The sequence below is a fragment of the Elgaria multicarinata genome, chromosome 8 (genome assembly GCF_023053635.1).
Source record: "Elgaria multicarinata webbii isolate HBS135686 ecotype San Diego chromosome 8, rElgMul1.1.pri, whole genome shotgun sequence".
NCBI lineage: Eukaryota > Metazoa > Chordata > Lepidosauria > Squamata > Anguidae > Elgaria > Elgaria multicarinata.
The window spans coordinates 4,410,987-4,421,688 of record NC_086178.1 but is presented as its reverse complement, the minus strand read 5'-3'; the positions used below and the strand labels follow the sequence as shown (position 1 = coordinate 4,421,688).

Here is a 10,702-nt window from a genome sequence, read left to right as displayed (position 1 = left end):
TTTTGGGTAAAATGACATTTATTTGGCTAAACACAGAAGCCAAAAGGGAAAAAAAAGAAAGAAAACCAAACAACACACAAAACAGAAACTCAACTTTGAACAAAACCAGGAAATTGTATTCACAAAGACAGGAAAACGAGATAGTTAACACTGATCAAGAGAGGCACAGCGATAGTGCGTCCATCACCCATAGAGCCCTGTTGGCTCCACTGAGGTAACCGATGAGGGGTGGTTTTTTGTGTGTTGGCTTCTCTGTAGAGAGGTTAGAGGAAGACCCTCTGCCCAGCGTAGGCCGTCTTGACCACCACAGTATGCGGCTCAAAGCTTCTAGCATTAAAAACTTAATCCCAAGATCTTTACTAAGCCTATGGTAAATGTGATACTTAAATAGACGAAAGAAGCTACATAAAAATATAGGCCGGGGAAATTAAAATCCCTTCATTGTTCCTTTTATTAGTGCTAAAAATAGAAAACACCAACCCAAATGAATTCTACTCTCGGTACATTCGTTCTTTTCTAAAGGAAAGGTAATCTGGATAAAGCTTTATAATGCAGGGTCTCAACGGAGGAACTTAGCTGGTCTCAAAGGGCTAAATTGGGCCATCACAGAAAGCCCGACTGTGAAGGTTCGGCTGGACGTGCCGGGACAATTTATTGCTTAGAACAGTTTCAATACACCTTTTAATTTTGAGGGGGAAACAGCAATGATGCAACAGTGAGGGCGCAGAACAGAATCAAGACAAGGGTTATTTTTCAAGTGGTCAAAAGAACAAGATTCTTAGTGCTACTTTCTCCTGTCCATATTGGATGGCCAACTGTTGGAAGAGATCTCCATTCAGCCTTCCTTCACCAGGTGACCACCAGATGTATTTGGACTATAACTCCCATCAGCCACAGCTGTACTAGCTGGGAATGGTGGGAGTTGCAGTCCAACACCTCTGGAGCATACCTGGTTAAGGAAGGCTGCCGGTTGTGCAGCAGGCAAAGCGCTGATTCCGATAGTACTGGAGTTACATGGCAGATACTCCAATGCGTCTGGATCCCATGGTATTCCCACTAAGGTCTGTTAGGAGGAACCGTATGGTTCTGAGGGGATGGCATGGTTCCTCCACCCAAGGATCCAGCCGCATGAAAAGACCCCATGGGACTCTGGTAGCATGTAAATCATTCATATAGGATTGACTCTAATACAAACAAAATCCAAATAGAGAAGTTCAAGCCAAGGACGTGTTCAAGATGACTGGTGTGCACCTATTTTACAGACAGGGGAGCACTTTGGGGCCTAAAGATACATGCAGAGACGTATTCTGAATGACACCAGCCAAGACTTACAAGAGCTCAGCCTGCATTCCTCACGCTGGCCACATCCATTCCCATTAAACTCAAACACTGGCATACACAAATGGCTCCCGAGGTGCGCGCCAAAAATTACGCATGAACAGGAGAAATGGGTTGCAACCGTGCCCTCGTTGGCAGCACTCTGGGATTTACCTTATAGACCAGGGGTGGACAAAGCGTGGTCCTTCAGATGTTTTGGTCTACAACTCCCGTCACGACTCACCACTGGCTATGGCTGATGGAAGTTTTAGGCCAAAACATCTGGAGGGCCATAAATTGCCCACTTCTGGTGTAGACGCTATTGGAGGACGTGTGTGAACGGATGGCAGGGCTTACTCTCTGAATGTCACTGAGAGTACTTGAGGGCTAGAAGAAGCTGCAACAGACTCTCCAGCGTGGCCTTTGCTAGCAATTCGTTGAATTGCAACTTGTACTCCCCCTTCCAAATATACAATACTCCTGCAAGTCAAGACAACGAAGGGGCGTGGATCTGGCACATTCGCCATTTGAAAACATCAGAGGGGCAATTGCAGCCGCCTCCCTGTGTAATCCACATTGAACCGGGTTGCCTGAAGGGGTTTAACCACTTGGGATTTAGATGTTGACACCCAAAGTCAACGAGACCTCCATGGAAGCCTTCAGACCACTCTATTCTACAGTCGTGATACGAACTGATTGGTTATACGGAGGCTTCCCCAGGTCCAGCTTTAGACTCCACAACGCCTGACCCCTTCTTTCATTTTGCCACACAAGGTCATGATGCAGTTTCCCGTTCACGGTCAACTACCACCTTCGGCTAACATACAGCACTGCTGGCCTGGATGGGGATTTGGGGTGATCTGAGCATGCTCCGTGCAATAGTTCCTAAATAACGATTCATTCTAGAAATGTCTGGTGAAGTGGGGGAAGAGACGTGGGCTTCTACAGCGTTAGATGAAAACCAAGTGCGTGTTGAGCGGGGCCGCTTGTGTTTCGATGAACTGTTCCATTGCGAAGGAAGGAGATATAATTTCCCTCTAAACATCTGAGGGTCACCATCCCAGAAAACAAGTTGTCATTGTAGTCCAAGTAGTGGAAGGGAAGCCCCAGACCCATTGTCTATACGAGGCATAAAAAGCTAGCAACCCTCTGCCCTTTGCTAGATCTGTCTCCCCCACCCCACCCCGTCCCATCCCTGAAAGTGTGGAAATCCTCAATGTGTCCAAATATTTTGGAAGGTGACCATGTGCAAATCCCTAAAGAACACTCTCACACGGGATCTGGATGAGCTGATCCCGGTGCAACCTAACCCTGAGCAAAATATCTTTCAAGGGATTTATATTGGGAGTAGAGATGGGAAGGCCTTGAAAAGACACCCCCCCCCATTTCCCCACCCCCAGGGATTTTGGGGAAATGTGGTAAAACAAGGGCCCCTCTTCCCATTTTGTTATATTTCTACTGCCCCCCCCCCCAAAAAAAAGCCTTCACATCTCTAATTGGGAGAAAGGCTATCTGTGCACAACGTGGGCATGCAAAGCTGTAGGAGGCCACCCGCCACACCCTAATCCACAGACCACCATGTGTCGTCTCACCAATGTAAGCAACACTGAAAATGCAGCAGGAAAGGGAAGATTTTAGCACCACTTTTTTTTTTAAGTGTTATTCTCTAGTGTAGTAGCAGGGATGGATTCTGTCCCCATCTATAACGCTCTGAAGTTTCCATTCAGTGAGCTGAAGCCCCGCCTTTGGCTAGACTTACAGGGCTGTGTCTGATGCATTAATCTGCACGAACGTCCTGCAGGCACGTTGCCACGAGGCAGTTTTACACCTGTGTCGCTCACGGTGAGCGTAACGCACGCTGAACTCCACACGCGTAGGGTTCGCTGCACATGACAACAGATATGCGAGGTTCATGCACGTTCTGGAATTCACTTCGGTAGAGCACTTAAGTAGGGGAGAAGCTGGGAAGCTCTCCCTGGAAGAGACTGAAAAGCAACGAGACGCACCGGGCAAGCCAAAGCTGTAGTTCCACCGCTGCAACGGCCCGGCAGCTCCACATCGCAGACAGAAGGAAGTTTGCCGTCTGGCGAAGTGCAGCAGGCGCATGTTGCAATGCTCCGAATCACTCGGAGATTTTGAAAGAGCCCTCCGACAAAGCTGGCCTTAACGGCTGCTTCTGAACTCACTTTTAAACTGTGCTGATCCCTGCAAATATCCGTTCAGAATGGCTGGTTACCCGTCACAGTCACTCCTTCAGCCCCCCTCCCTCCCCCCCCCCCCCCGGCCTTGCTGTTCTTGACACTTTGACGTGGTTTGCATGTAATGGCTAACTAAGGTTGTTTAAGTCATAGTTAGTTGTAGCCATGAAGCAGTGAGCAATCAACAACCCAGGATTGTAGTTTTCCTGGGTTGTTAACACGAAGTCCGAACCTGAAACGTGGGTTGTTTAGGGGTTAACTGCCCGTGGTTTGTTGCTGGGTTAACCCGGGGTTGTTTAACCCCTAAACGTCTTGTTTTTCTGCCGCAAACCCCCAATGCATTGTGGCTTCCTGCTCTATTAGTCAAAGTGGGAATAGCACTGTGCCACCCCTCCGACTTTTCACGACACAAGCCTGGTTCTCCATGGGGAGATGATCTCCTTGCAGAGAAAATGTAACTCACGAAACAACCCTAACATGCCTCTAGATTCTAGCAATACTCAAAAGGACATTGATATAGACCTTAACGGGGAAATGGTAGAAGCAGGCCCTCGCACAGTCCAAATCCGGGGGAAACCCATCCACAGACAGAAAGCGACAGAGCGGACAGTTACATCTGAACATTTATTACGGTTAATAACAAAAGCCCAGCGATACAGGCAGTTTGCCAAGCTGTTTCCTGTGAATCTGCGCTCCCCAGGGGATGACGCTCACGGATGGCAGGAGTTACACGTAACTCCCAGCACCCTCTGGCTGGGTTGGCCCAGCTGGACTTCCTGAGAGCACAACAGACATTCAAGTGATACTTCGACAAGCCTGGGGGGTGGGGTGGGGGGGCGTTGTCCCGATTGCCAGGAAGAGCAGGCAACAGGGTCCCTGCTTGCTCAGTGTTTAAAACACTGACAGAAGCGGACAGACGGATGGAGAGCGATGCGAGCCGTGAGTGAGAGGCCGTGAGAGGTGGAACGTTTCGAAACGGTATGGAAACATTCCAGCCAACCTCGCGGTAACGAAGAACAAATGCCAGGCGGCAGAGAAAGGGTCACCAGCCTTTGCGAGAAGAGCAATCCGCGAGAGCCGGAAGATCGTTGGAAGAAGTTTCCAGGGTCCCGTGGTTTTGCTGCCCAACAGCAAGTCCCAAACAGAATGAAGACTGAGGGCACACTGAGGGAACGGGACTCGGCCTCCAAACTCTACAGGGGCTGCTCCCAATGCCTTCCGGATGGGTTGGACCACAACTCCCAGAATCCCCCAGCCAGCATGGAGAGTTCTGGGAGCTGTAGTCCAACGCGTCTGGAGGGGCACCAGCTCGAGAGAGAGAGAGAGAGAGAGAGAGAGAGAGAGAGAGAGGCTGCTTGTCAGATTGAACGTGACCCCGTCAGATTGAACGTGACCCCGGTTCGGCTCTGGTTCCGGCTTGCCCACGTGGCAAGATTTTCCACTTGGGGCACCGACGGTGCCAGGCCAACGAGAGGTGAAACCCTCTCCACTGAACACAGGAACAAGCGAAGCATCTGGCCCAGTTGGGGGGGCGCTGCACGTGAAGCATGTGAAGCAACCCGAAGGGGGTCCTTCCTGGGGGCGGGAGACAGCAAAAGCAGAACCAACCAACCAACCAACCAACCAACCAACCAAGTGCATCGTTGGGTCACAGTGGAAACCTGCAAGCCCCTCGCCGCTTTGCACAGCCCCTCGTCCCTTTCCATCCGGGCAACGTGGGGGCTGGAGGGCATGCAAGATGCCCCCCCCGCCTCCAGCATCCCAAACAGGGTTCCGTCAGCTCCGTAGCCTGCAGCTGCCTCCCCCCCCCCGAACACTCTCTCTGTATTTCGAGCTTGGCCTACTGTGGCGGCTTCCTGCCTTGCCTCAACTCCATGCAGGCTCGAGGGCCTAGCAGTGGGTCAAAGCTACGGCCAGCGAAAGGGGGCTCGTCCAGAGGTGGGTCTGTCTGCCCTGTCCGCCCTGCCCCCTCCCCCCCCAATAGAAGCACTCAGTTTAATACCATTGGCTTCGGTTTAAAAGAAAACATTTGATTTAAAAGAAGACCTGCTTTCCTCCCTCGGCCCCGAGAAGAAAATAACTGCTAAGTTGAAGGGGGGGGAGGAGGATTGGGGATGGGGAGGTGGTTACAGCGTGCCCCCCGTTCCCCCCAGGCCAGAGCCCTTAGCGTGGGAGAAAGGCGCCTCCCCGACGGGCGGCTGCAGCAGACCCGGCCCCTCGGCGCTGGTTTCCTGGAGCTCAGTGGCGCTTCCCGTCAGGCCTGGAGGTGGGGCTGCTCAATTCCGCATTGGACACATCTCCTTCTTCTCCCAGGAAGGGAAGCCGGGATTTAGTCCTCCTCGTCCTCGCTGATGTCGTAGGTGACCGTGGACTTGTTCCTGGAGAGGCCGGCTGGCGAGGAGGGGGGCGTCCTGGCGGTGAAGGGCCAGCGGAAGGACGGGGAGGGCGAGCGGTCGTGCGTGGGGCTGCTGCTGGGGCTCTGCTTGGGGCTGATGGCCTGGAGCATGCGCCCCTTGCCCTCCTTCAGCATGTGCTTCTGGGGGGGAGAGAGGAGGGGGGGGGAGCCAAGGCAGCCGCTTGAACCCGAAAGCCGAGATTCTCACACAGCGCAGAGTTAAGTTATGGAGCTCACGACCCCAAGATGGAGTGGTGGCCACCCGTCGGGATGGCTTCAAAAGGGGGTTGGTTGTTCGTCCCTGCCCAATGGCTGGTTGGCCACTGCCTTGTCCATGGCTGGCTGGCCACTGCCTTGTTCATCCCTGACCAACGGCGGGCTGGTCACTGCCTTGTCCATCCCTGGCCCATGGCTGGCTGGCCACTGCCTTGTCCATCCCTGGCCCATGGCTGGTTGGCCACTGCCTTGTCCATCCCTGGCCCATGGCTGGTTGGCCACTGCCTTGTCCATCCCTGGCCCATGGCTGGTTGGCCACTGCCTTGTCCATCCCTGGCCCATGGCTGGCTGGCCACTGCCTTGTCCATCCCTGGCCGATGGCTGGTTGGCCACTGCCTTGTCCATCCCTGCCCAATGGCTGGTTGGTCACTGGGTGAACAGAGTGCTGGACTAGATAGACCCTTAGTCTGATCCGGCACAGTTCTTATGTTCCTATGAGGATGAAAATGTTTTTTTTCTAAGCAAATCCTTGCTTAGGGATTTCTTACAAAATTCCTGCCCACCCCTCCCCTTGTAATCCCTATTCCAAGAGCTCTTACGGCAGCCTTCCCCCCCCCCCACCTGGTGCCCTCCCAAACGCGTTGGGCTGCAATTCTACGCATGTGCTGTCTCCCGTGGCCAAGAAAGCCCAAGCCCCCGGCCCTGGCTAGCGAAGGCTTTGGGTCTCCGAGCCTGGGGGGCCTCCTGCTCCTCTCCCTCCTGGAGGAACTGCTGGCTGGGCACATTCAATCCAACATGCCAGGAGGACGGAAGGCTGGGAGAAAGCGGCCCGTCTGGTTGGATTCGGTTTCTATGAATACTCGCAGGTGCCCGAAGGAGCAGTGCGATACACTGGTTGGAGCAGTGGGCTTGGCGGCCCGATACAGAGGTCCAAAACTTGGCTGAGGGAGGGCGCTCACTGGCGAGGCCTTGGGCACGAACGGCTTTCTATCGGACTAGGGCTTGTTCTACGCATGAACACAGAAGCGCAGCCTGCAACAACGCCTTGCAACACAGAGTGCACCGTTCAGATGCTTCCTTCCAAGTGCCTGACGGATCTCTCTGCCCGGCTCTGAGCCACCTTTCCTGGGACTTTGTTTTAGGAGATTGGCCATGATCCTTTGAGGTGCCAGCGTATGCGGTGTCTGGAGAAGCTCAAAGCGGTTGCTGGCGTACCCTATTCAGCCACCCCCCTCTCCAAGTGTTTGCCTTTAGGAAAAGAGCCTAAAGCTTCCTAACCGTCGTTCAGCTTTAAGCGTGTTTTGGAGACTCTGTAACCATTAAGCTGGTCTACCGTGTGATTTCCTCCATAAAGGAAGTCTCACTGATGTGGGTGTCTCGTGTCAGCTTGCCAGCATGCCTGAATGCCACAGGGAACAGGCACAAACACGACAGCACCTCTTCACTGTTCAGGCCACACGTGCCCTCTTTCAGAACACTCCATTCCATTCCCCTCCAGCCACCCAGCATGCTGCGGCCACGGAGCCCGCACTGCCCTCATTGGGCCCTTTGCGCTTCCCTTCTCCCTTAGGGTCCACCTTCTGCAAACTCAGGGGCCCCTTGGAGCTTGGGCCACCATCGGGGAAACGCTCCCCACAACTGAGCTTCGGATGAGGTTGCCTTCATGAGGTTGCCGAGACCGTCCATCTAGCCCAGGGCTCCAACTAGCACCAGGTCTCGCCCATCGCCTGCCTCCTGCTCCTTTCCACAGAGGTGCCAGGGACCGAATCAGGGACCCTCCTGTTGCAGTGGTGGTCCCTCGTTCTATTGGAGGACTTTGGATAAGGGCGAACAGGCTTTGTGACAGTCTGCTGGTGCGGGGAGAATGTGGAGAAGTTCGGCTGGGTCAGGGAGAAGAGTGGGGGGAGGGCAAACCCATGCGCACAAGCCCCACGACAGGGGTGGCGAGTCCCAAGCCTGCAGGCTAATCCGGGTTCCCCAGATGGCCTGCCCCCTCTCCCCTGCTCCACCCTGCAGGATTCCCAGCTTTTGTGCCATTTTTACCCCCTTCCTAAGAGGCTGAAATGCTTCTCCTAAGACTTAGTTGCCAGCTGCAAAAGCTTTAAGCTAAAAGATGCTGGGATTTGGGGTATTTTGGCCCCGCCCCCTTCACTTTGGCCCCGCCCACCACTGAAACACGGCTGCCGAGACCGTCTCCGGAGTGGAATCCTGCCCCCAGGCTGAGGCCCACCCCCCCACCCCCGCCAGCCCCCTTGATTACCAGAGCTCCTTCAGGGCCGAACATCTCCAGAAAGTTGCCAATGAACTCGCGGGATTTCTCTTCCCACTTCTGGATGAGGTCGATGCTCTTCTCCTCCACTTTCTGGACAAACTCCTTGGACTTCTCTTCCACGTCCTTCACCCTCTTCTTCACCTTGTCCACCCGCTCTTGCAAGTGGTATCTCTTCTCCTGCAAAAGCCAAGAGAGCAAGGCATGGCCTTCAGGGAGGGCAGGCACGTCGCCACGCGGAAGGCCCACGTTCTGGGTACGGACCGGTTCAGCTGAACAGTATTTGGATGGCAAAATTTGGGTTTCACAATTATTGGGATCTTCTGGAAGGTGTCAGGTGGAGGGGGCCCGAGAAGGAAGTGGGGAAGAGAGCAGAATCTGGGGGGTGGAGGGATGGCAGCCCCTTGGCCCCGGTTCTGGCTTCTGGGAACTCTTCCCTGCACACACACACCCAGTTTTCCAAGATGTAAACCAGCCTCCCCCAATCTGGTGCCCTCCAGATGTGCTGGACTTATCATTCCCATGGCCTTAATACAGCACGGGGGTGGCCCCCAACTCCATGCATTTATGGTGGAGATGATGTACTTCAAACTGTGCAGGCAGCACCCAGGGAAATGTGCCAGGCCACGGGAGACCAAGGCCAGCTTCTTATAGAATCATGGAATAGCAGAGTTGGAAGGGGCCTACAAGGCCATCGAGTCCAACCCCCTGATCAATGCAGGAATCCACCCTAAAGCATCCCTGACAGATGGTTGTCCAGCTGCCTCTTGAAGGCCTCTAGTCTGGGAGAGCCCACAACCTCCCTAAGTAACTAGTTTCATTGTCGTACTGCTCAACAGTCAGGAAGTTTTTCCTGATGTCCAGCTGAAATCTGGCTTCCTTTAACTTGAGCCCGTTATTCCGTGTCCTGCACTCTGGGAGGATCGAGAAGAGATCCTGGCCCTCCTCTGTGTGACAACCTTTTAAGTATTTGAAGAGTGCTATCATGTCTCCCCTCAATATTCTCTTCTCCAGGCTAAACCTGCCCAGTTCTTTCAGTCTCTCTTCGTAGGGCTTTGTTTCCAGACCCCTGATCATCCTGGTTGCCCTCCTCTGAATACGCTCCAGCTTGTCTGTGTCCTTCTTGAATTGTGGAGCCCAGAATTGGACGCAATTTCAGATTCTCAAAGAATCTAGTCTCGCTCCATGATCAACCCCCCACCTTCAATACACACCCTTCTCTCACAGCCACGAGGCTTGCAGAAGCCACGGTGTGACGGAACACAAGGTGGCGATCCGAATCCACGGAACTCACGTTGATGAAGCTGACATTGAGCTCTTTTGCCGTGTAGCCTCTCTGCAGGTTCCGCCGGGCGTAGACGTCGTAGTCCCGGACGATGCGGGTGATGATGTCGGAGGTGGAAATCCCTTCTGTCCTCTGAGTTGGTGCAAACATGCCTGTGGTGACCAGAGAAAGGTTGGACGGACGTTAATCAAAACAGCCCAAATGCAGAAGGTGTTATACAATATGCAAAGACGCTGCTCCCTCCCTGGAAGCTTGCAGTAAGCATTATTTATTTATTTATTTATTTACATTTATACACCACCGCTCAGCCAAAGCTCTATGGGCAGTTTACAACAATTAAAAATGGTAAACATTAAAAGTATACAAAATCAAACACATAAAATTTAAAAACCATCAAAAACATAAAAACCGGTATAAAAACAACAGTATCCATTTAAAAACAGCAATTCTGGGGTCCATTAAAAACAAACTTAACGTTGTTAAATGCTGTTAAAATGCTTGGGAGAAGAGCAAAGTCTTGACCTGGCGCCGAAAAGATAACAATGTTGGCACCAGGCGAGCCTCATCGGGGAGATCATTCCACAGTCGGGGGGCCACCACTGAAAAGGCCCTCTCCCTTGTTGCCATCCTCCAAGCTTCCCTCAGAGTAGGCACTCGGAGGAGGACCTTAGATGTTGAGCACAGTGTACGGGTAGGTTCATGTCGGGAGAGGCGACATTATGCAAAGGATTGGGGGTCAACAGAGAAGAGACAAAGGAAAAGACAGGATACATAGCCTTAATGCACTCCCAGTGGCCCTGTTCGGAAGACACCTTAAACCATGGCTTTAACCATGCTGAATAAGGCTTTTTGCCTTTTTCACTGTGGTTAAAGCCGTGGTTTAAGGTGTCTTCTGAATACAGCCTGGCTTCTGGCTTAACCACCATTGTTAAAGCTGTGGTTTAAGTTGTCTTCTGAATAATAATAATAATAATAATAATAATAATAATAATAATAATAATAATAATTTTATTCCTTGCCAT

General features: G+C 52.6%; 1 protein-coding gene and 1 long non-coding RNA gene across 2 annotated transcripts in view; both read right to left on the bottom strand.

Annotated features, from left to right (window-relative positions):
* On the bottom strand, positions 1-2,695 carry LOC134402343 (uncharacterized). The gene is made up of 2 exons (XR_010025705.1): positions 1,791-2,695; positions 1-1,743 (listed from the first exon to the last, which is right to left on the bottom strand). It is a non-coding gene; the product is annotated as an uncharacterized LOC134402343 (long non-coding RNA).
* A 2,202-nt stretch (positions 2,696-4,897) lies between these two features.
* The window catches only part of PCYT1A (phosphate cytidylyltransferase 1A, choline), a 31,450-nt gene continuing 25,645 nt past the window's right edge, over positions 4,898-10,702 (bottom strand). The window contains exons 7-9 of the mRNA XM_063131743.1: positions 9,690-9,832; positions 8,387-8,575; positions 4,898-6,051 (exon numbers count right to left, since the gene is read on the bottom strand). Of these exons, the coding sequence (XP_062987813.1) occupies positions 5,845-6,051; positions 8,387-8,575; positions 9,690-9,832 (539 nt within the window). The 3' untranslated portion in view covers positions 4,898-5,844. The remainder of the gene's footprint in view (positions 6,052-8,386; positions 8,576-9,689; positions 9,833-10,702) is intronic.